Source organism: Ischnura elegans, chromosome 11 (assembly GCF_921293095.1).
Source record: "Ischnura elegans chromosome 11, ioIscEleg1.1, whole genome shotgun sequence".
Taxonomy (NCBI): domain Eukaryota; kingdom Metazoa; phylum Arthropoda; class Insecta; order Odonata; family Coenagrionidae; genus Ischnura; species Ischnura elegans.
The window spans coordinates 22,765,285-22,786,802 of NC_060256.1; the positions used below are offsets into that span (position 1 = coordinate 22,765,285).

Consider the following 21,518-nt stretch of genomic DNA (forward strand, 5'->3'; position numbering starts at 1 on the left):
ACCCTCATGAAAAAGGCTCAATAACAGAGTTAGAACGCGTGCAAAGAAGAGCTGCCAGGTATGTGAAAGGTCGTTACGATAGTCTTGTTAGTGTAACTGACCTCTTACATAAACTCGGATGGGAATCTCTGTCGGACCGTAGATTGAAAAATAGACTAAACCTTTTAGATAAATTCAAGAGCAGTGTCTTTTCTGACGAAGTTAACCATATCTTGCGGACGCCAACGTACTACGGAAGATCAGATCATATAAATAAAATAAGAGAGATAGATTGCAGAACAGACAGATTCCGAATGTCATTTTTTCCACGATCAATAAGAGATTATAACGGCAGCAATAGAACGCGTAAATAGATTGCATGACTTGTAGTGTAGCCTACTAACCTATGTAAAACTTACTGCATGTTTCTGAATTTCTATTCTATATTCTATTTCTAACAGCATATAGTAGTATAGTTTGTTATTATACGGGACGTTTCTTGGACGGTGTGGTGTGCATGTGGGAGTCCAAATGCATGCTGCATGCTGGTGATTGATCACCCCCTGCCAAACACCCTAGAGGTGGCTCGCAGGGTAATTTGTAGATGTAGATGTAGATGTATGTGAAAGGTCGTTACGATAGTCTTGTTAGTGTAACTGACCTCTTAGATAAACTCGGATGGGAATCTCTGTCGGACCGTAGATTGAAAAATAGACTAAACCTTTTAGATAAATTCAAGAGCAGTGTCTTTTCTGACGAAGTTAACCATATCTTACGGACGCCAACGTACTACGGAAAATCAGACCATATAAATAAAATAAAAGAGATAGATTGCAGAACAGACAGATTCCGAATGTCATTTTTTCCTCGATCAATAAGAGATTATAACGGCAGCAATAGACCTCGTAAATAGATTGCATGACTTGTAGTGTAGCCTACTAACCTATGTAAAACTTAAAGCATGTTTCTGAATTTCTATTCTATATTCTATTTCTAACAGCATATAGTAGTATAGTTTGTTATTATACGGGACGTTTTTTGGACGGTGTGGTGTGCATGTGGGAATCCAAATGCATGATGCATGCTGGTGATTGATCACCCCCTGCCAAACACCCTAGAGGTGGCTCGCAGGGTATTATGTAGATGTAGATGTAATGCATGAAAATTTATTTATACTTGGTGTACTTTGTGCATGCTGCTACAATCAGCCATCCCCTGCCGAACACCCTGGTAGGGACTCGTGAGGGTATTAGGTAGATGTACTCTCGGATGCAGTCTGTAACAATAGGTAATTAATGTTATATGTAGATGAAATGCCGAATGGTCGCAGACTGCTTCACTCCATACCACGCCCATTGTAGTAGTAGCATGCCCTCCAGCGCATGAGTCATCCGTCATCCCTGGGATCCCTGTCTACCTGCGCTTTTACCCTGCCGTAAACGCTTTCTCCCGAGTGCGCTGGAACAGGTTGCTTACCATTTTTGACGACAGATGGCTGCCAAGAAGTCTATTGCATTTTATTGCTAGTTTTTTTACTGTATTACTCTTCATCTTGCGGTGTTTGCACTTTCAAACATCTATTTCGATGCCTCGGAAGATTCTTGGTGTGTGATTTAATCTAATTATCTCATTTATCAAGCCTCTTTGAAATAATTTAAAAAATTTACTAACTCTCGCTATGACTTTTCCCGTCAATTAGAAACGGGACCTCAATTTTTTCCAATGTTTAATTAAGAAAGACAGAACTCAAGTCAGTTCGTAAAAATCTTTCGCCTTTTACTAAAGATTTCCGTGGCGGGAGTTCATATGTCTATTTAGACAATTTTTGACTGCGCCCAACAGTATCTGTTGGGACAAATAATTTGTGTCCACTCTAACTGTGTAATATCTTCGCTTACGTTTAAAAGTCATCATCGAAGTGAAGGTTGGAGGACTTGATTTTAGTGGTGAGCGTAACTGTGATTATCCAATCACTGCGTCACCTGTGACTGCCACTCATCAAGTAGTTGGGGTCTAAACTGTTTTGCGATCACTGACGAGAATCACTATTAAAAGTGAGCAGTGATTCGTGTCGCTGCTATTCCTGCTACTTTGTCCAATTCCAACGAATGAGCTCTCCGCAATATGAACAAATATATTTATTTAAAGTTGGAAATTCAGCAAAATAATTTTTTGAGGGAATAGGTCTGAATCTGAGTTTATGTTACGACAATTAAGTAAATTCAATATGGTAAAGGAATTGATACAGAGCAATCATTGAAATCCCGTCGGAATTTTAAAACATATTTTATATCCAAACCGTTTGCTGAATATTTCGTATGATATTTTATGGAAATTATTTCGTATGTATCTTTTATGATGAATAAGACAATCTTTATTATGCGCAACATTGCTGCAGTTGGTAGCAGCCAATTCACCGAAGCTAACTTCACCGTATTCACAGTCGCAGTGATTTAGAGTATTTAGTGAATTAGTCACCGGCATCAGTGACGGCTACTTCTCTTCAATCACTGGTAGCGATATATCGCTCATCACTTGGTAGCAGCTTTCTTCGCAGAATCCACAGTCACAGTGATTTCGAGTATTACCGGCAGTGACTGATACTTTTTACTAACGGCGTTCGGGCACCATTAAAACCCCTGGTTCAGGGCGAAAATCTCATTTCCTCATGACTGATTGAAATAGGGTGGTTTCATATTATTTTTTATTTCTTAAATCGAAAGATCATTACTCCTTGACTACGCATTTCACGCTTTTAGATTTTTAAATGACGATATCTTTTTCTGTCGCGATTAAATGAAAAGGGATATATTTCAAGCGCGCGAAAACGCGACGGCTAAGTATGAATGCTACAGAGAGATTTAAAATGTCATTCTTCCCTCGCACTAATAAGGATAGCAACGTTGTTTCAATTGATAGGATTAATGGCGTCGCTCGCTAGGATCACTCATTGCTTGTTTTTTCATAGTTCTATCCTTGCATGTATTTGCTCTAGGAATTACTAACCATTAGCAATTTTTTTAATGAATAAGCATGTATATTTTTCTATTGTGCGTAATATTTCTATGACCGTGCGGTGTGCATGTGGCGGTCCTCTTGCATGCTGCATGTTGGTGATTCGTCACCCCCTGCCAAACACTCTAGAGGTGGCTCGCAGGCTATTATGTAGATGTAGATTAAAAGCCATAGAATACTAGTACAAAGAGACAAAGGATGCATCTATATCAGTAGAAAGATGATTAACAGGCACTCTTTCAAAATATCTCCCATAACGCACACACTCAATGGCCCAGAGGAATACGAAATACATCATTCCAAATCATCCCATAATTGACGAGTGAGACTTACGTGCGTCAGGAGACCCATTATATCGTAAGACGCCAGCCATCCATTGGGTCACATTCTAGTCCAAGTACGCATGGCTGATGTCAAGCCAGCGATAAGGGGAGTTATTGGAAATAACAACAATGGTCACTAATGACAGTCCCCTCAAGAGGGTTCCACAGCCCTTAGTCATATTCGGACTGCCCTGTGGAAGGGGGGACAGCGAAACCGCAGAGATAGCGCATTAGTAATTTGTCTTAGCTTCTCTAAATATCACGTAATTTTTAGGTAATCTACAGTTAAAGTAGATTTACATAGAAGTTTAACTCGGGAGCACTATTAAATGGGATGCAAGTACGAGGGGGGCAAAAGTAACGGGATAGCGCTGTGGGGGTGAGGGGGATCGTTTGAATGAGGGATCGGTTTTTCCCGTATAGGATTCTAAGCAATGATATTTCCTGAGTCAGTGCGCGAATCCTGGTCGCTCTGAGTGCATCCGTTTGTCATCGATTTTTTTTTGGTTGACCAACTTTTTCCGATTTAGCGAAAACGTGTAATGGCGAACTGCCGGGAGCAACGTGCAGCTGTGAAGTTTTGTTTTTTTTGTTGGGGAGAACTCCCGCAGAAACTCTAGTGATGCTTAAAACTGCTTAAGGGGATAGTGCTCTGAGTAAAACACGTGTCTAAGACTGGTTTTCGCGTTTCAAGAATGGACAGATGTCGATTGATGACCATCCTCGTTCAGGCCACCCGTCAACATCAAGAACGGATGACAATGTTGCGAAAATCCACTCCCTCGTTCAAGAATATCGTTGCCGAACCATCGAAGAACTTATTAGATATTTTGCAGAGGTTAAGGGAAAATATCCGGAAGAAAAGGGCGGATCTTTAGCGCACAGGTGATTGGTTCTTCCACCACGACAACGCACCCGCCCACACCGCGCTGTCCATGAAGCGGTTTTTGACAAAATAAAACGGCATGACACCAATTGTTTATCCCCCTATTCACCAGAAATTGCCACCTGTGACTCTTTTTGTTTTCTAGACTGAAAAGGGATGTGAAAGTAAATCGTTTTGGGACTGCAGATAGGGTAAAACAAAAATCGCTAAAGGGACGAAAGAACATTGACTTAAGTGAATTAAAAAAAGTTTGTTATGAACAGTCGAAGAAACGATTAGATGAAAGTGTCGAAAAGTCAATGAGGATTACTTTGAATGTGATTAAAAATTTGGAGGGAAAATATTGATTAATAAAAAAGTTATTGCGAAATTCCCGTTATTTTTGGGTCCCCCCCCCTCTTAATGCTTAAAACTGCTTAAGGGGATAGTGCTCTGAGTAAAACACGTGTCTACGACTGGTTTTAGCCGCGTAGCACTAAAGGTACCACACGTGGGACAGTTTAAGGCACAGTCCTAGGCAGTGGCGTAGCCAGGAGTGAGGGTCCGGGGGGTCGGGAACTTTCCCCCCACCCCCGAAATATAAAAACTCAACCATTTCCCTTCATAAAAGAACACAAAATATTGAAAAATCATGAATTTAAAAAATATTTCTTTAAAAAATAAAGTTTTTTCGAGTATGAAAAGTGTTAAAATTAATTAAATACCCATTATATAATACCCTGTTTTTAAAAAATCCCCCCCCCCCTGGTTTTGGACCCCCCCGAACGAAATTCCTGACTACGCCACTGGTCCTCGGGAAAACTCACGACTCTGCGCGGGGGACGATTTAGGGCCTGGAGGAGACCCTAAATGGAATGTGGCTGTTGCGGGTGTAAGGATACCGCATAGAGCTGCGTAGTTCATGAATGAATTATTCAAGTGAAAAATTGAGTGAATCGATTTACCTACTCTTGCGAAGTGGTGCAAAAATGAAAAAAAAAAAACGTTCAAAATGAATGATGAATCCAAATCCAGTTAATTTACGCCTACATCTACATAATACCCTGCGAGCCACCTCCAAGGTGTTTGGCAGGGGGTGATCAATCACCAGCATGCAGCAAGCAATTGGACCCCCACATGCACACCACACGGTCCAAAAAGCGTCACGCATACTAACAAATTATACTACCTATATAGACGAGATACGGAGGAGACAGAAGTTATGGATGGAGCGAGTACTTAGCGGGGAGGGGATGTTGAAAACAATGTTAGAGGGTAGAATGTTAGGTAAACGATGGAGAGGAAGGATATGAATGGGATTTTTAGATAGAATGAAAGGGAGTAGGCCTTATAGTGAATTGAAGAGGGAAGCTCATGAAGGTAGAGGAGACACTCTGAATACAATTTTTAATACTCCATGAAATAGGTACTACCTTAATCTTTATGATGATTTTAAAATAGCAATAATTTTTTTATACTTTAAACGAGGGAGAGGAAGGAAGATAATATGATTTTTAGATGGAATGACAGAAGGAAGATTTAGTCGTGGTTGGTTGGGTTGCTATAAAACCAAGTAATGGAGTTCATATATTAGCTCAACAAATCGTTGTCATTGGTCGATTTTTTTTCAACGGATTCAAATAGCAGCAGATTCGGATTTTGTACAATGATAAACAAGAAATTACAACGAGGACTGTACGTTTATTTTTGCTAACCATCTTTGGAAGACGGACAACATTGGCTTTATTGGCAAAACAGGCTGGTTACCGAAAAGAATCATCTTTAATCGCCACAATTCGCAATATTTTGACTTAATTCGACATATATTCGACTTTGAATGAAATAAAATATACTGATACCCTTCAACGTTCACCCATGATGAAATAAAAAATCATTAGGATCCACTGCAAGTGCGTCATAGATTTTTGGATTGGAATAAATGCAAAGAATCGTGTGTTTCTACAATTTCGTTCATCGTTAATTAACGAACGATGATAATCCCTATTCAAGCGTGGTGCGATGCATAGCAGTTAGAATTAAATAAAAAAAAAATGCGTAACAATAAATTTCTGGAAAAAGAATAAATCCCCACAACATAGCTATATCATTCGGGGTACCCAATTAGAGACTGTAGAATCCGTGAAATATCTAAGAGTTAGACTCAATAATGATCTATCGTGGAATAAACATATTCGGGAAATAACAGGTCAAGCCAATCGTAAATTGGGTTTTGTTAAAAGAAAATTAGGAAAAAGCGACGACAAAGTGAGAGAAATTAGCTACTTCTCCCTCTTTAGACCACATTTAGAATACGCTGCCAGTGCTTGAGACCCTCATGAAATAGGCTTAATAACAGAGTTAGAACGCGTGCAAAGAAGAGCTGCCACGTATGTGAAAGGTCGTTACGATAGTCTTGTTAGTGTAACTGACCTCTTAGATAAACTCGGATGGGAATCTCTGTCGGACCGTAGATTGAAAAATAGACTAAACCTTTTAGATAAATTCAAGAGCAGTGTCTTTTCTGACGAAGTTAACCATATCTTACGGACGCCAACATACTACGGAAGATCAGATCATATAAATAAAATAAGAGAGATGGATTGTAGAACAGACAGATTCCGAATGTCATTTTTTCCACGATCGATAAGAGATTATAACGGCAGCGATAGAACTCATAAATAGATTGCATGACTTGTAGTGTAGCCTACTAACTTATGTACCCTTTAATGCATGTTTTAGAATTTTATTATTATTATTTCTAACAGCATGTGGTAGTATGATTTCTTAGCATGCGCAACATTTTTGGACCGCGTAGTGTGCATGTGGGAGTCCAATTGCATGCTGCATGCTGGTGATTGATCATCCCCCTGCCTAACACCCTAGAGGTGGCTCGCAGGGTATTATGTAGATGTAGATGAACGATTTGAAGAATCGAATCATAGTCAAGAAGCAAATCACCTGAATCGAGTCCTCAAAATGAACCGAAACTTCTAACTGTAGTAGCACCCGCCTTGAGAGTAAATCCACATAAGAGCTGTCGTCGGCTTCTGCGCACGTGACCAAGATTGAGATGGCAAAATCCGAGATCACATGATGAATCTAACTGACAAACAATTTGAGGGCACAAAATTCACTACATTTTGATTAGGGATGGACGGATCCAGCATTTTTTTCGAATCCGGATTCCGATCGGATCCTTGATTTTCGGAGCCGGATCTTTCGGATCGGATATTTTCGGATCCAAATGCATTTTCCTGCAATTCTTGCTATTAAACGAAGTCATTATTCAAGTTTATTCTGGGTACGTATAATAGAAGGAATGCTTTTTAGATTTTCATACACATTTTTATATTTTTATGAATTAAAAATCATTTTTATATGCTTTAAAAATGCTCAGGACCTAAACTGTTACGCTTGGGTTTGGAAATGAAAATAGGAAAAATCTTCGGATAAACCACTGACCAGTGGCGTAGGACAAGAATTGCATGCGACAGCACATTCGAAGAGAGAATCGAAACTCTTTCCACCCTTATAGGGCGTTGCATTCACTGAAGCTATTATTTAAAATTTCGGATCCAGATCCGATGTCTTCCGCGAGTTTGGATCCGATGTATCCGATGAAGGGCAATATCCGCGGATTCGAGTATCCGTTGTATCCGAGGTATCCGACCCGACCATCCCTAATTTTGAGGTGGCTCGCACGGTATTAAGTAGAAGTACATTAATATCTGTAGACTTGAAGAATGATAGCATACTTTCCCGGCGTATTGTATCGAAGAAGGTTACTCGCGATTTCCGCCAGGCCCACCAGGTTCTACACCACGTCGGCCGTGATGGAGATCCTGAACCGGTGGAAAACCCGAGTAAACTTCCACAATCAGTAGATCTATTTGGTGAAGGCATGTTGCACATAGAAGGAAGAGGCGTTGATAACGGCGGATATTGTGGAGGCTTTGGAGGTGACAAAATAAAACTTCAATTCACGCTCCAGGAACTGTGTGGGGACGACGACTAGACTATCGAAGAATACCGATAGCTATAGATACGGAAAGAGAGCGATATTTTTGCTTTCTACGCAGAAATAAAATTTAAGCATGCATTTTATGGCATTAATTATCGAGAAAAAAACTTTTTAACACGAATACGCCGAGGATTCCTAAGCATCGCTTGCAGCAGTCAACCATCACCATGGTCAATCTTCACGTGCCGAAATACTTCATTCACTAGGATAATTACACCGCACCCACCGATTGACATCAGACATCAAATTTCTTTACCGCATCATGAATGGGTCCTTCAGATGCAGTGATCTTTTAACATTCTTTTCAGTACTCATTCCAGCTCGCAAAACCCGCAATACTGAAGCTCTACACCAGCCCAATTTCCGTCTGGCAATATCCCATATATCCCTTTTTTACCGCTTACCTTCTAATTTCAATTCAATCTCAAATACTTCTTCCTCTCTTGACATCTGTGCCTCCTGCACCAATTTTAACAATCAATTGAAAAGACTATCTTTTTGACATCGACCTTTTGTACATATATACTGTATATGTTGAAAATGGTTGTTATTTATGAGATTATTTTTATACATGTTTATTAATTATATTTACTAAATTTATTTTGTTTATAAACCCAATGTAAAGACCTTAGTGATGTTTTGGTGTGATAAAAATAAATTAAAAAAAAGCGACACTGCAATCGGATCAGTCAGTTTTGAAATGAACTGTTACACGGCGTGTTCACTCGCAAAAAAATGCACTCGCCAGGGGGAATGTCGCGAACTTCAATTAGTTGGACGAATAAGCATTCATTTTATTCAAACCAAAAATAAACTTCATAACGCCTTTAATTTGAAAAATATCGCCACTGTAATCATCCTAGGGAGGGGTGAAGAAAAGCGATTCAAAAGCTGCGGCGTGAGCCACTTGATTGGCGGGCGCCGCGCATGCGCTGTACGCGAGGTGATAGTGACGCCACCGCGAGGTGGCAGAATTCATATTTACACACACTTCATTCCATCGCGACAGCCATCAGCAACGATTGTGCGCGTTAAGATGGGATCCGTTACTGGGGGGTTGTTGCTGCTTCTTCTCTCGGCAGTAGCGCCCGCGTCGACCGGCAACTCGTGCTGCCCCGACGGCGCCGTGCTGATAAAGCCGACTAGGATGTGTGAATCTTTGGAGGGAAACGAGGGAGCCACCGAATGGCAACTTAACTGCACCAACGGCGTGTACATCATGAATCCAGAGAAGGATCCCTGGGACCACTTCGAGGTGATGGACGACGGACAGCTCAAGACGGGCAAGGGAGAGTACAACTTCTACTTGCCGCCTCACGTGTGAGTTGTTGCTGGTTGGGTTGAAAGGACATCTACATAATACCCTGCGAGCCACCTCTAGGGTGTTTGGCAAGGGGTGATCAATCACCAGCATGCAGTTGGACTCCCACATGTACACCAGACCGTCCAAAAAACGTCCCGTATGCTAACGAATTACACTACTATATGCTGTTAGAAATAATAATAAAATTAAGAAACATGCATTAAGTTTTACATAGGTTAGTTGGCTACACCACAAGTCATGCAATCTATTTATGAGTTCTATCGCTGCCGTTATAATCTCTTATCGATCGTGGAAAAAATGACATTCGGAATCTGTCTGTTCTACAATCCATCTCTCTTATTTTATTTATATGATCTGATCTTCCGTAGTATGTTGGCGTCCGTAAGATATGGTTAACTTCGTCAGAAAAGACACTGCTCTTGAATTTATCTAAAAGGTTTAGTCTATTTTTCAATCTACGGTCCGACAGAGATTCCCATCCGAGTTTATCTAAGAGGTCAGTTACACTAACAAGACTATCGTAACGACCTTTCACATACCTGGCAGCTCTTCTTTGCACGCGTTCTAACTCTGTTATTAAGCCTTTTTCGCGAGGGTTCCAAACACTGGCAGCGTATTCCAAATATGGTCTAACGAGGGAAAAGTAGCACAGGACACTGCTTTATATCGGCTGGAACGCCGTTCCGACACATTCTCATGGAAAATTGGGACGCGTCCAAAAATTTAATCGTTTTTTTTCTTTATTTGGTAAAACATTTGTAAATCTTTTTTACAATACGCACCCGTGCGCGTGACTGCGTACAAAGTCACTTGTTCCTGCAGTGCTCTTTTTTACAAGTTAAAAAAAATCGTAATTTTTAAGGGAGGGTGGGCTTATATTTTAAAATCGTGTGGATTAAATGTGTTGGCATGCGTTCCAGTATTTTATTAATGATTCGTTAAGACTAGTATTTAAGATTATTAAGATCGCTATTTACGCTGTTTCTTTCCCCCTTTGGCCCTAAACGCCTCACGTAATTAATGGCTGCCCCCTAATCTCCTGTTTCCCTCCTTGTCTCTGACTTAGTCCGACCATTCCCTTCTAAGCATATTTCTTTACCACCAGCTCTCGAAGGCTGGCATTTTTTCTGAGGGTAATGAAGAATTTCCCAGTCGACTAATTGATTGGAGGTCCCTCCAAAAAATTCGTAATACCTTATATACCTATGTTATAAACTTTTTTCCGAAGGAATTTAATTGATCTCTACACAAATTCTAAGTCTCTCACTTCATATTCTGAAAGGAGATGTTTCCGAAAGGAGCTTTAAATCTGTTATTAAAAAGGGATTAAAAAACAAAAGTAAATACAGTGTAGTGTTTCCATCACTGTCATTGAAAAAATCTTTGACATCAATAGACGCTCCAAATTTCTTATAATGCAAAAAATTACTTCTTTTTCTTCCAACAACTAAATGGAAATTGAGAATAAGATCACAAGATTCCCATATCAGAGTTTAACCATACAGTCCACGCGGAATCATAGGTAAATACAAACGTAAACATAAACATCTAAGGCCCATTCACGATAAACTTTTTATTCTATTCAAACGGAAGAACAATTCAATGAACATTCGAAAATCAATACAATGTTATACATACGTACATAAAGTATATATAATGTAGTGCGTGAATTTTAAGTGATGAGAATGAATTCATTTCAAGAAATTTATTGGCTGTTTATTATGTCGCTACAAAAATCGAGGGGTCACGAAAATATGTACTTCAGTACCATCACACCTCTGCAGGCCCTGAGCTTTACACCCTTCGTACGATCCCTGGAAGTGAACAATAGGAAGAGCCTTCGCGCAAGCCACTACAACAGCATCCAGGGTCCGTGGTTACCGAGCCCCTGGTAAGAAAAGCACCGTAATAATTTCCCAGGATCCCTACAGCCGTGGTCTACTCCAGCAGACTTTTTCCTCTCTTCCCCTACGTGAAAATCGCACTCAAAGGATGCCAATACGGGATACAGTCGAAGCGGCTAACACGCACGCTATGAAGGATGTTTCGGTCGTTCACTTTCAGGAGGCGTGAGAAACTCTCCTCCAGAAGTGTGCTTAAGCTGATGGGGCATACTTACGAGACTACTAATTTGTGGGGATACTTCAGAAGTTTTTAACAAAAGAATACTAGGTATTCCGTTCGAAAATTTCGCACTCGCTCGAATACTCTCTTACTTTACATATAAATCTATAATATTCTCTAATTCGTAATAAAATTTCATTAGAAAAACTCTCACCCTTACGCATAAGAATATATTCAGCACCATATTTGTATTTATTCGTGATACACGTTATCTTTTAAGTTCCTTACACACGGTGTCTTTTCTAGAGAACGTTTAACATTCTTCATACTTCCTAGATTTTATTTTTAATATTTTGGCCAGATTATGTTAAGTTTCTTTGGTTTAGTTATGGATATAACAGGTTTTTAAACCTTTTTTTTAAAGTTTAAAATAAAATAATATGTGGAGTTGATATACCTCGAGCGAGTAATCGACATGGAAAAATCGAAACTTTTAAGTCAAATTAATGGGTAAATAGTGAAATTTAAGATTGAGACTGCACTTTTCGTCAGAAACTTCTGATTCATTGTTTAAAGTGATACTTTATTTATTAGTGTACGAGCATTATTAACGGAGCATATAAGGACTGACAGAAAAGACCTTTATATAATAATATATACATATTAAAAGAATATATTATCAATACTTAAAATACATACCCTGTACATAGAATAGGTCACAGCAATTCATCATCGTTTTTATTAATATCATAATGGTATGATTTTCGACGCATCATTACGTCATAAAAGACAAAAGGCGATACTGAAAATTCCTTCACTTTAACAGCCGCTCCATGAAAAAGTTTCTTTTCCAAAGAAAATGAAGCATAATTGACCTAAATTCTTTTAATCTAACAGAAAAATTGGGTCACACTCAAAGCCGTTATTTTTTAGAGTCGAGAAAATTGAACGCTAAAAAGACCTCTAATAGTGCTTGATTGTGATAACATAAGAAAAACGTACACACTCCCGCTAAATTCTTCATTTTCTTCAATAACTACGGCGCCGACAAAAAAAAGTATGCGACCATCCTTCTTCACAGCTGAGGAGGATACTTTGTTTTTACTAAGTTCTTAAGTAGATCTTTATCTAATCGCTCATGTTAAAAAAGAATGATACGTAATGCTTTTTAGCCCTACTTTTTTCCTGGCTTAATTCCAACGGTCCGACTGACTGACGTCACTGACAGCATCGATGCTTTCATTGGAATAAACTAGGGTAATGAAATAAATTAAGGAACTAATTATAGCCAGTAGTAAGCCTAGTAGGACAGGAATTGATGAGAATTTGCGTGTTTAGGTTTCTATTGATATTGGGTACCCTAAAAATATGTCAGCTGGACCGATTATGAATTTCAAACGCGAACTGAAATAAATGCATTAGAAAGCTGCGGAATTCGTCAAAAACTACTACGGTCGTACCGACAGCGTTACCCAAATGTTAAGCGAATGAGGCGTGGGGCCGCTAGTGACTCGGAGGCTGCGCGCTAGACTTAGATCGCTAGAACTGAGAATAGATATCTAAAGGAGCGACACGGAGAACATCATCTTAGAGCCGCACTATATTTTCAGGTCCGACAGAAGGAACGGATAGATATGGGAATTGGTTTTCCCCCCGAGCCATAAAGGACTTTTATAAATGCTTGTCATAATTTTTTAATTTTTGTGATCACTTGCTTTTTACATGTTGATGGATAGAGTCCTAACACCCTCTGCCACACGCCTTTTTAGGCGGCTTGCGAGGTAGAATGTAGATGAAGATGTGAAAATAACCCTGACATGCGAAATTTGACTTTTTGATTTTTGCATTAAGTTCAACAAGCTACAATTATTAGGCATGCTAAACACAGATCTGAAGACAGTTCATCTGGATAAAATAAGGTTACTTTGCAAAATCACAATCAATGCTATACTAATACCCCGCAAATGGAGGGATTATGTGCAGGATTATGCTCAAAGATACATGATATTTCACATTTTGGACATTATGGATACCGATTTCAGTAATGGTATCCCCATGAAATTATTTTACTCTAGACGTCAAAGTAATAGTGTTGCTGTTTGAAAATTATATTTAATTGCACCCCGGATGTCATAGAAAAATTTTAAATGCTATTTATGGCGCAGCTAATTCTGGTGAAGAGAAATTAATTTTTATCTTTTCGGTATTCATCACTAACAAGAAATTCTCTAATTGTTACCTCATCATTTCCAATAAATTCGTCTGGTTTCCCTTGAAAAATGAAATCAATTAACGTGAAATTCTGGTGTAAAATTTATCCGGACTCTGTTATCCATATTACTACTCTTTCAGTTAATAGCCTATCCAATACGCCAATCAATTTCACCGCTAAGCTGGATTTTTGCAAATATTTTTGTGCACAGGGATTTTTGTTTTTGGGTTTCAGAAGTCTTAACCCGGCTTCGAATACCGGACTAGTGACCTTGCAGTCCACAGACACTGCCGTCACTTCTTTATCATCTTAATGACAAACCGAAATACAAAGAGACTGATTGTCTAAGATTACAGATTCCAGCGGTTCTTTGGCTTTGCGATAGAAAAGATGACATATGAAACGGGATATCATCATCACTGAAAACTCGATTTACACTCCAGGCTATCAAAAGGAAAATAAAGAGTTTTCTCAAGCAACGCATGAAAACTCGGCACATCGAAAGCGTAAAATGCATTTTCATCACATTTCATTCGTCATCATCATTGTTCCTAAGATTGGTTTGACGCAGCTCCACACTCAATTGTCCTATCAGCTAATCTTTTCACACATACGTATTTCTTCTCTTTCGAACCCTTCTTTATCCCTTCAATATACTTTATTTGCACTCTTTTTGTTGACATGAGGCTTCTCCTCTTTCCTACTCTTCTTACGACTTCCTCATTGCTCGCTAGAGGCTAGGAAATTCCTCCACCCTAGATATCTACGCCACTGTCATTGTCCATGTTTCACTTCTGTAGAGAAGCATACTCGCAATGAAAGTTCTGGAAAATTACTTTCATGCTTATATTTTCCGGTGTGAGTCGATCCTTATTTCGATGGAATGCTTTCTTCAACTGGTCTTTCATTGCATGGGAATAAACCACACACCCACCGATAAAGGAAACGAAACGAATTATGAGAGAAAAGAGGTACTAAGGAAATTTACTCAGGGAAGGCTTCAAATTGAATCAATCAGAAAATAACAAGGAATTACTAAATAAATATCCGGTTCACTAGCATGAATGATAGCAGCAACTGTTTCATTATTATCTTTAAACTAATGAAAACTCTATTCTCCTCCGAAATAAAAAAAGCTAATCCGCTTGGCATCTTCAGTAATTGAAAGAAGTTATCGGAAATTCTTAATAAATGTGGTGAATAAAATACAGCACATCTGAGGCGAGGAATATTAGGACGAAAATATTTAGCAAAAAAAAAACTTTCAACCAGGGTGATCTGCAGAGGAAAGGAAGTCAAAACAGATGAGTGCAATAAAATTGATATAAAAACAGACCGGCAGTGGTGAAGTCAAGAGGTCAGCCGGGATGCTGTGGGACCAGATGCTGGAGTGCTTCGAGATAATTTTCACACGCGTCATAATATCTCGCGGTCCAAATGAGAACCGTAAACATGATAAATGTGCACAATACGACAGAATGATGACCAAATGCCGAACCCTTATCTAAACTTCTAAAGGCTCATAGTGACCGCTATTCTTGGACTGTTAACGCCGTAAAAGTGTATTATTCGTTGGGATACACTTCTCCATAATCCGTTTGGATACATTTCATCCGTGGGAATCTCTAACAATAAGATTTAGCTTTCCAGAAAATGCCAAAATGGAAGCGGAAAAACACACAGGAAATTTAGCTGAGGAGAAAAGACGGAAATTAAACTGTTTTATTTTCAAGTAAGACGCTTTTCGGCCCTTTATTATTATATTTTAATGTATTTTTCTGGTCAAGATAGGCTTTCAAAATCTAAATTATTAGGAACTGGAGACAAATTGTGGGTTTATGCGCAGTTTTATACCCAAATTTACGTGATATTTCACTTAAATTTTGGGCATTATGTAAATTGATATTGGTCGCCATTGCTCTGGGTCAATTATGAGCGCCTCGGCGTTTTGTTTTAACTTAATAGAATGTTTTAAAATATTACGTCGTAAATTATTCCAAACTCTTCCTTTTTTATCTGCCAGTACATTAATAAGAGCAATATCACTGGAAGAAGCTCTCTTAAATATTCTTCCTGCATTTCTTAAATAATTTATTTCATACACGCTCTCCCCATTGTTTCGTATTTATCACGATTTTCTGTCCATCTGCCCAATCTAAAAATTGGTCATAAATATTTTCCGACGACACCAGCTGGGATTTTGTTGCGTAAGCCGCACTATCCTTGAGCCGCATTCAAAATTGCGAGCAAAATAAATTAATTCCTTACATTTTGTTTTCGATTATGTCAGGAGTGGCCCACTTACTTAATGATCTCCTGAGCATGGCTAATCCTTTTCTTTTAATGTATTTCAAATTATATTCTATTCTTTCTTTGCTACTCTACAGGCAATACGCATTTCCCTTCCATTCTACTTGCGCTTGTCCTATTCTTAAGCGGTCATCTCCTGGCGTTCATGATGTTCAGTTAAGCCTGAATCATACGATCATTTTATCCGTCATTTCCGAATGATCACTACATCGATCACTAGAGTGATCACTCGCAAATGATCGTCGTCGGCAATTGATTTTCGCGATCACGATCGCGATGAGGATTTCCATCGCTATTTTTCATCACTCGTCCGGTCGCTTTTTCCGTCGCTAAAACCGCCACTAAAACTCCATATCAGCCAATCGGAACGCATGCCCGTATGGAGCGATTGCAGCGCAACGTTTACCAATCGTGGGAACGACATAGGTAAACATAAACACGCTATATATTTTAGTTATGCGGGTCCCATGACAACGAGCTGTGATATCGAAAGTGATGCGAAAGGCGACGGCGGCGGGAGGGACCGTGTGATTCAGAAAAATGATCACTAAAGCGACCACTTATCCTGTCTCGAAAAGCGATCGCTCTAGTGATCACTTTTCGCGACGAAAGAAAGTGATCGCGTGATTCAGGGTTAAGGAAGGAAATATAACAACCTGAGTGAAAGTGCCGTGTGGTCCAATTCTTTGTGTATCTAAACAGTGTTTTTTTTACGCATAGTTTTTCTCAGAGAGATTCTTCCTTGTACAAATCCTGTTCAAGGTCGGTTTTCATGCTTGGCTACGGTGGAATTTGGACTCTGATCAATTTCCTTCCTTCAAGTTTGATTCACACCATGAATGAAATTCGCCATGACTAGTATCTTTTGGCTCAGCCGGGACCTCGGCTAGGAAATATGATTTTTTCATGGAAAGTTTCATAGTCGGTAAAGATTTGCACCCGCGCGCGTGCCTACGTACAAATTAACTCGTTAAATGCTGCGCTTCCTTTTTCAAATTTTAATATCAATAGCCTCCTCTACGACTCTATCCCCGAATCTTTAACTTGAAAATGTAAAATTTTAGTGTCTTCTTCACGATGGCATTAGTTACCAGAGTTGATTGATTTAAATCACTTTGATTTAAATCACGATTTAAATCACTTGATTTTTATTTTGAAAAATCAGGTGATTTAAATCATAATGTGATCTATATGTTTGATTTTTAAAGAGTCAAGAAAAGGAAGCTATAAGTGTATAATTTTGATTTTTATTTCTTAATTAATACAATGAATCGACAGTTATCAGCACAATGGTGGCTCTTAAATAGAAATGATACTGTAGGAATGCATGTAACATGAGAATTTAAAAAAATGGCTTTGGTTAGAATACTAGTGTATCCGTTGAAAAAAAATAGTTTTCTGATTTAACTTCTAAGCGTAGGCACCATACAAAGTTGCAATTACAGAATTTTTCTAAACTTCATATGCTTTAGAACCGCATAATATAGCACATTTGATACTTCCAATGGCAATTTTATATTATGCTGGTGTAATTTTTAATTTGATACCATTGGCATTTCCATAGTTCTCTCCCCTGATTGACTAAATGTTGTATTAAGTTTAGAGTATGTTGCCTCTTATTGTTTCTGCAAACGATCATTCTCCAATATGCTGCCCAAATAGTTAGTTTTGCAAATAACTGAATTTTTGATGAATGGAGAATCATAAAAATCTCATTTAAATCAATAAAATCTGATTTAAATCAATAAAATCTGATTTAAATAAAAAAATCAACAAAAATGATTTTTTTGAAAAAAAATCATGATTTTTATCCACCCTGTTAGTTACAAAAAAAAGAAAGCCCCCGATCTGGGGATTTTCCGGCGCGGCGTCTGCTATTAGTCGTGTCGTCTACGAAGTGCCATTGGCAGAAATGTACCAGATGACCCCGACAGACGCCCTTCACAAGAGAGCACTCCGAAGGGTAATTTAGCGCGCGCATAACATTGGCTTACCATCACAAGGTTAGGAAAAGATTCGACCAAGAGGGAAATTTCACTGAACTCGACACAATGGCAGGAAATACGCCCTCCAAGAGTTACGCTAAGAAATTGCGCATCTCGCCATAAAGAGGAGGAAGATGAAAAGAAGAAGAAGAAGAAGAAGAAAAAAGAGCAACTCAAACAGTTTTGTTTTTTTAGCAACAATGCACATGTGCGTGAAATGTTTCTGATCCTCACGTTTGATGGCGGTTGCCATTTAAATTCATTTTGTGTGTAAGTGATGTGAATGTGTAACTAAAGACAGTAGGTAGAGGCAGGAAGTGATTTTTCGGCTTCATACCAGCTGTATTATGCGTTTTATCTCAATTGGCTTTCCGTAGACTTAGCAGCGATGGAATTTTTCGGAGGCTTGTAGCATTATTTTGGAAGCCAGTTTGAGTCAGCTGTTCGTAATACGGGGCGAGGAATTTTAACGGAAATAGGTTTCGTCCGCTGCGCTGTCGACAGGATGTCCAGGCGGTGATCTACCTATGGGCGGAACCTTGTATGTAGTTTTGTCCTCGCCGATGTTATTTTGTAATTTTAGAAGTGTGGAGATTTTCATGGTCTTCCGAAATCATCCCATTGCTTTGAGGACCTCTAAAATGCACCTTTTCAATGTATCTTGTTTGAAATATTTATGTTGTCAGAATTTGGAGTCCAATTGCATGCTGCATGCTGGTGATTGATCACCCCCTGCCAAGCACCCTAGAGGTGGCTCACAGGGTATTATGTAGATGTATTTCCGTCGCGATCCGCGAGATAGCGTTAGTAGCAAAGATGGTTTGATGATGATGATGAACTGTTTGAGTTGCTCTTTCATTTGACACAGAATTTATAACTGTAAGTATAATGTAATAAATATTATAAAGCGTTAAAACCCCGATAATAATTTATACACACCCGGTATTACAAAATGCAGTTCAATTACATTGGCTAAGAAAAAATTGCGTATCTCGCGGCATAGAGGAGGAAGACATTGCACTCCATTCCAAATCATATTATATTAAACGGGCAGCTTAGAATTTTTTCTTATTCAATTTGAACTGCAATTTGTAATAAATTGGGGCTCTATGCGAACGGATTTAAGGCATTGGTATAGCATTCGGAGGAGGCGACCGACGGTTGAGGTCATCTGTGCCATGAGGAAGGGTGGGGAAGGGTAGGTGGCGAGAAACCCGGCGTCGGCGTTAGGTCCGAGGTGCCAAGGAGACCACGGCTCAATATACAATCCAAAATGCTGCACTTGAAGACCCTAAAATGATGTAAGCACGAGCTACAATGAAAAAAGAAGTGATCAGGCAGTCTCAGAAAAATCTCCGCCATCGAACGTATGTAATCTCTATAGTGCGAAATAACTAACTTTTTTATGTTCCACTGAACTTTATTATTCCGACCCTGGGTTTCAACTACAGGACAGCCGTTACCATTATTATGACTATCTAGTAGTTTAAACCCAAGGTCGGTATGATAAAGTTTTGCGGAACAACACAAAGTGATTTATTTTGCACTATAGATATGTGGTTCCACCATGTGAAGCCTGAACACTTGATTATTGTATTTAAGCTCGAGAAAAAGCACACTATCTTATATTCGACACGGTAATGAGCCGTTTTTGGACACGTCGGACTGGGTTCAGCTGTGAGGCGTACAGCTGTTGCAGCGACCGTCATTTCGACGTAATGAGGTCAGTAGGGATGCCGACTCGGTCACCCAGCTGATCCCTGGACAACAATTATCTCCCCCACGCCGCCGACCCGGGACAATCATCCAAAACATCAGCAGGCAGGCAGCACCCCTAGCGGGGAGAGGCGAAATCGGCGGATGGGGACTGAGGGGGACCGTAATCTGGCCGGGTCGCAGCAGACCGGCGATTGGACGCGATGTCAGAGGGTCGAGGGATGCTGGTTGTCGTGGTGGTGATGGCGGCGATCCTGCCAGGATCCGCCGCCAACTCGTGCTGTACCGAAGATGCGATCTTAGTGAGGCCGGCGTACACTTGCGAGAGCGAAGAAGGCGACAAGGTGGACGCCGAGTGGCCACTCAACTGCACGGACGGGATGTACATCCTCGACCCTGAGGGAGAACCCACGGGAATCTTCCAATTGAGGCAGGACGGCTACCTCGAGATGTACATGAATAGCCACATATTCTACATACCACCACACATGTAAGTTGTACGCCAAACTAGGATTACCAGACGTAAGGAAAATCTAGGGCCTCAACTCCAACATTTATTCGGCTTCCGGCACGAATTTAGAAAATAATTTGAATGAATCTACCTTGTCAAAGATGAAAGAGCGACTTCGCTCCCTTCAAAAATTTACATAAAACAGAAACATGTTTCGGCATATCGCTGTCACTATAAAATTAAGACACAAACGTGAGGAAACTGAGTTACGGCTTCATTTGCAAAAATAACTTCCACATAGTTGAACCAGGATATGATAGGTGAGGGTTGAGCTAACTCCCGACTAAGCCTCATTCGTGTCGATTACACAAATTTAGGGTAGACAGGCCGGTTCCTTCCCGAGATACCTCGTTGGTATCGACGATTTCAACATTTCTGTGTTTATTTCAAATTTAAAACTCTAAAATGCCTCGACCTATACTTAAATTTTACGCTTCTACAGATGTTTCAAGAAGTAAAAAAATGCTAAAATTGTGACCGACCATTTTGCGAATACATATTTATGAATTTAGAGATGGTGGAATACTTACAATGATAATGAAGTACATTGCCTAAATAGGAGCGTGATAACCTTGGCAACCACATACTTTGTTATTACTTAGTGATAACGCAGGAAATTAAAATAGTTTGTAATGATATTTAATAGATAAAAGGGAGCAGAAAATATTTTTCTCAGCTTAATTCATTAGATGATCAAAGTCAGAATTTTATTTTTTGAACCATTTTTCATGCGTTCGTCCAAGAGAGAAGCCAGGATAAAACCAATAATACGAGTTTGGTATTGTCCGGATATTAAAAATTGGTTTTCCCACAAACCTTTCTATAGATGATAGCCTTGCACGTAAACAAAAAATACGCGGTCAGATCTACTTGCCGGGTAAAGTAATTTCGTCGTCTTTCATGGAAGTCCATCGCCCACTAATTAGTAAAAAATTTAAGATAAAGATATTTAAAATACAAAAAGGAATAAAAACGAACAAACTTTGTATTAATCCACTAATTTAAAATACTATTTTCAGAAAGACTCAGAACTTCCTTCTGGCTGTTCGATACGACCATAGCGCCGAGACAGAGAATGATCCGTACAATAAAATGCCGATTTAACTGTTAAAACTACTATGTGACGCAAGCAGTGCAAAAAATGGCTGACCTTCACGCTTTTCCCAATGGAATGCCATTGGTTACAATGAGAA

General features: G+C 39.4%; 2 protein-coding genes and 1 non-coding gene across 4 annotated transcripts in view; 2 read left to right on the top strand and 1 right to left on the bottom strand.

Moving 5' to 3' along the window:
- The window catches only part of LOC124167792 (RNA helicase aquarius), a 128,124-nt gene that overhangs the window by 31,780 nt on the left and 74,826 nt on the right, over positions 1-21,518 (bottom strand). The gene's annotated exons all lie outside the window — the stretch shown is intronic.
- On the top strand, positions 1,715-1,833 carry LOC124168554. The gene has a single exon (XR_006866976.1). It is a non-coding gene; the product is annotated as a U5 spliceosomal RNA (small nuclear RNA).
- The window catches only part of LOC124167795 (G-protein coupled receptor Mth2-like), a 55,301-nt gene continuing 42,981 nt past the window's right edge, over positions 9,199-21,518 (top strand). Inside the window, exon 1 of one of the 2 annotated variants that reach the window (XM_046545822.1) lies at positions 9,199-9,523. In XM_046545822.1, the coding sequence (XP_046401778.1) occupies positions 9,240-9,523 (284 nt within the window). In that variant the 5' untranslated portion in view covers positions 9,199-9,239. Of the gene's footprint in view, positions 9,524-19,833; positions 20,305-21,518 lie in introns of those variants that run through there. The other variant, XM_046545821.1, reaches the window with a different exon arrangement.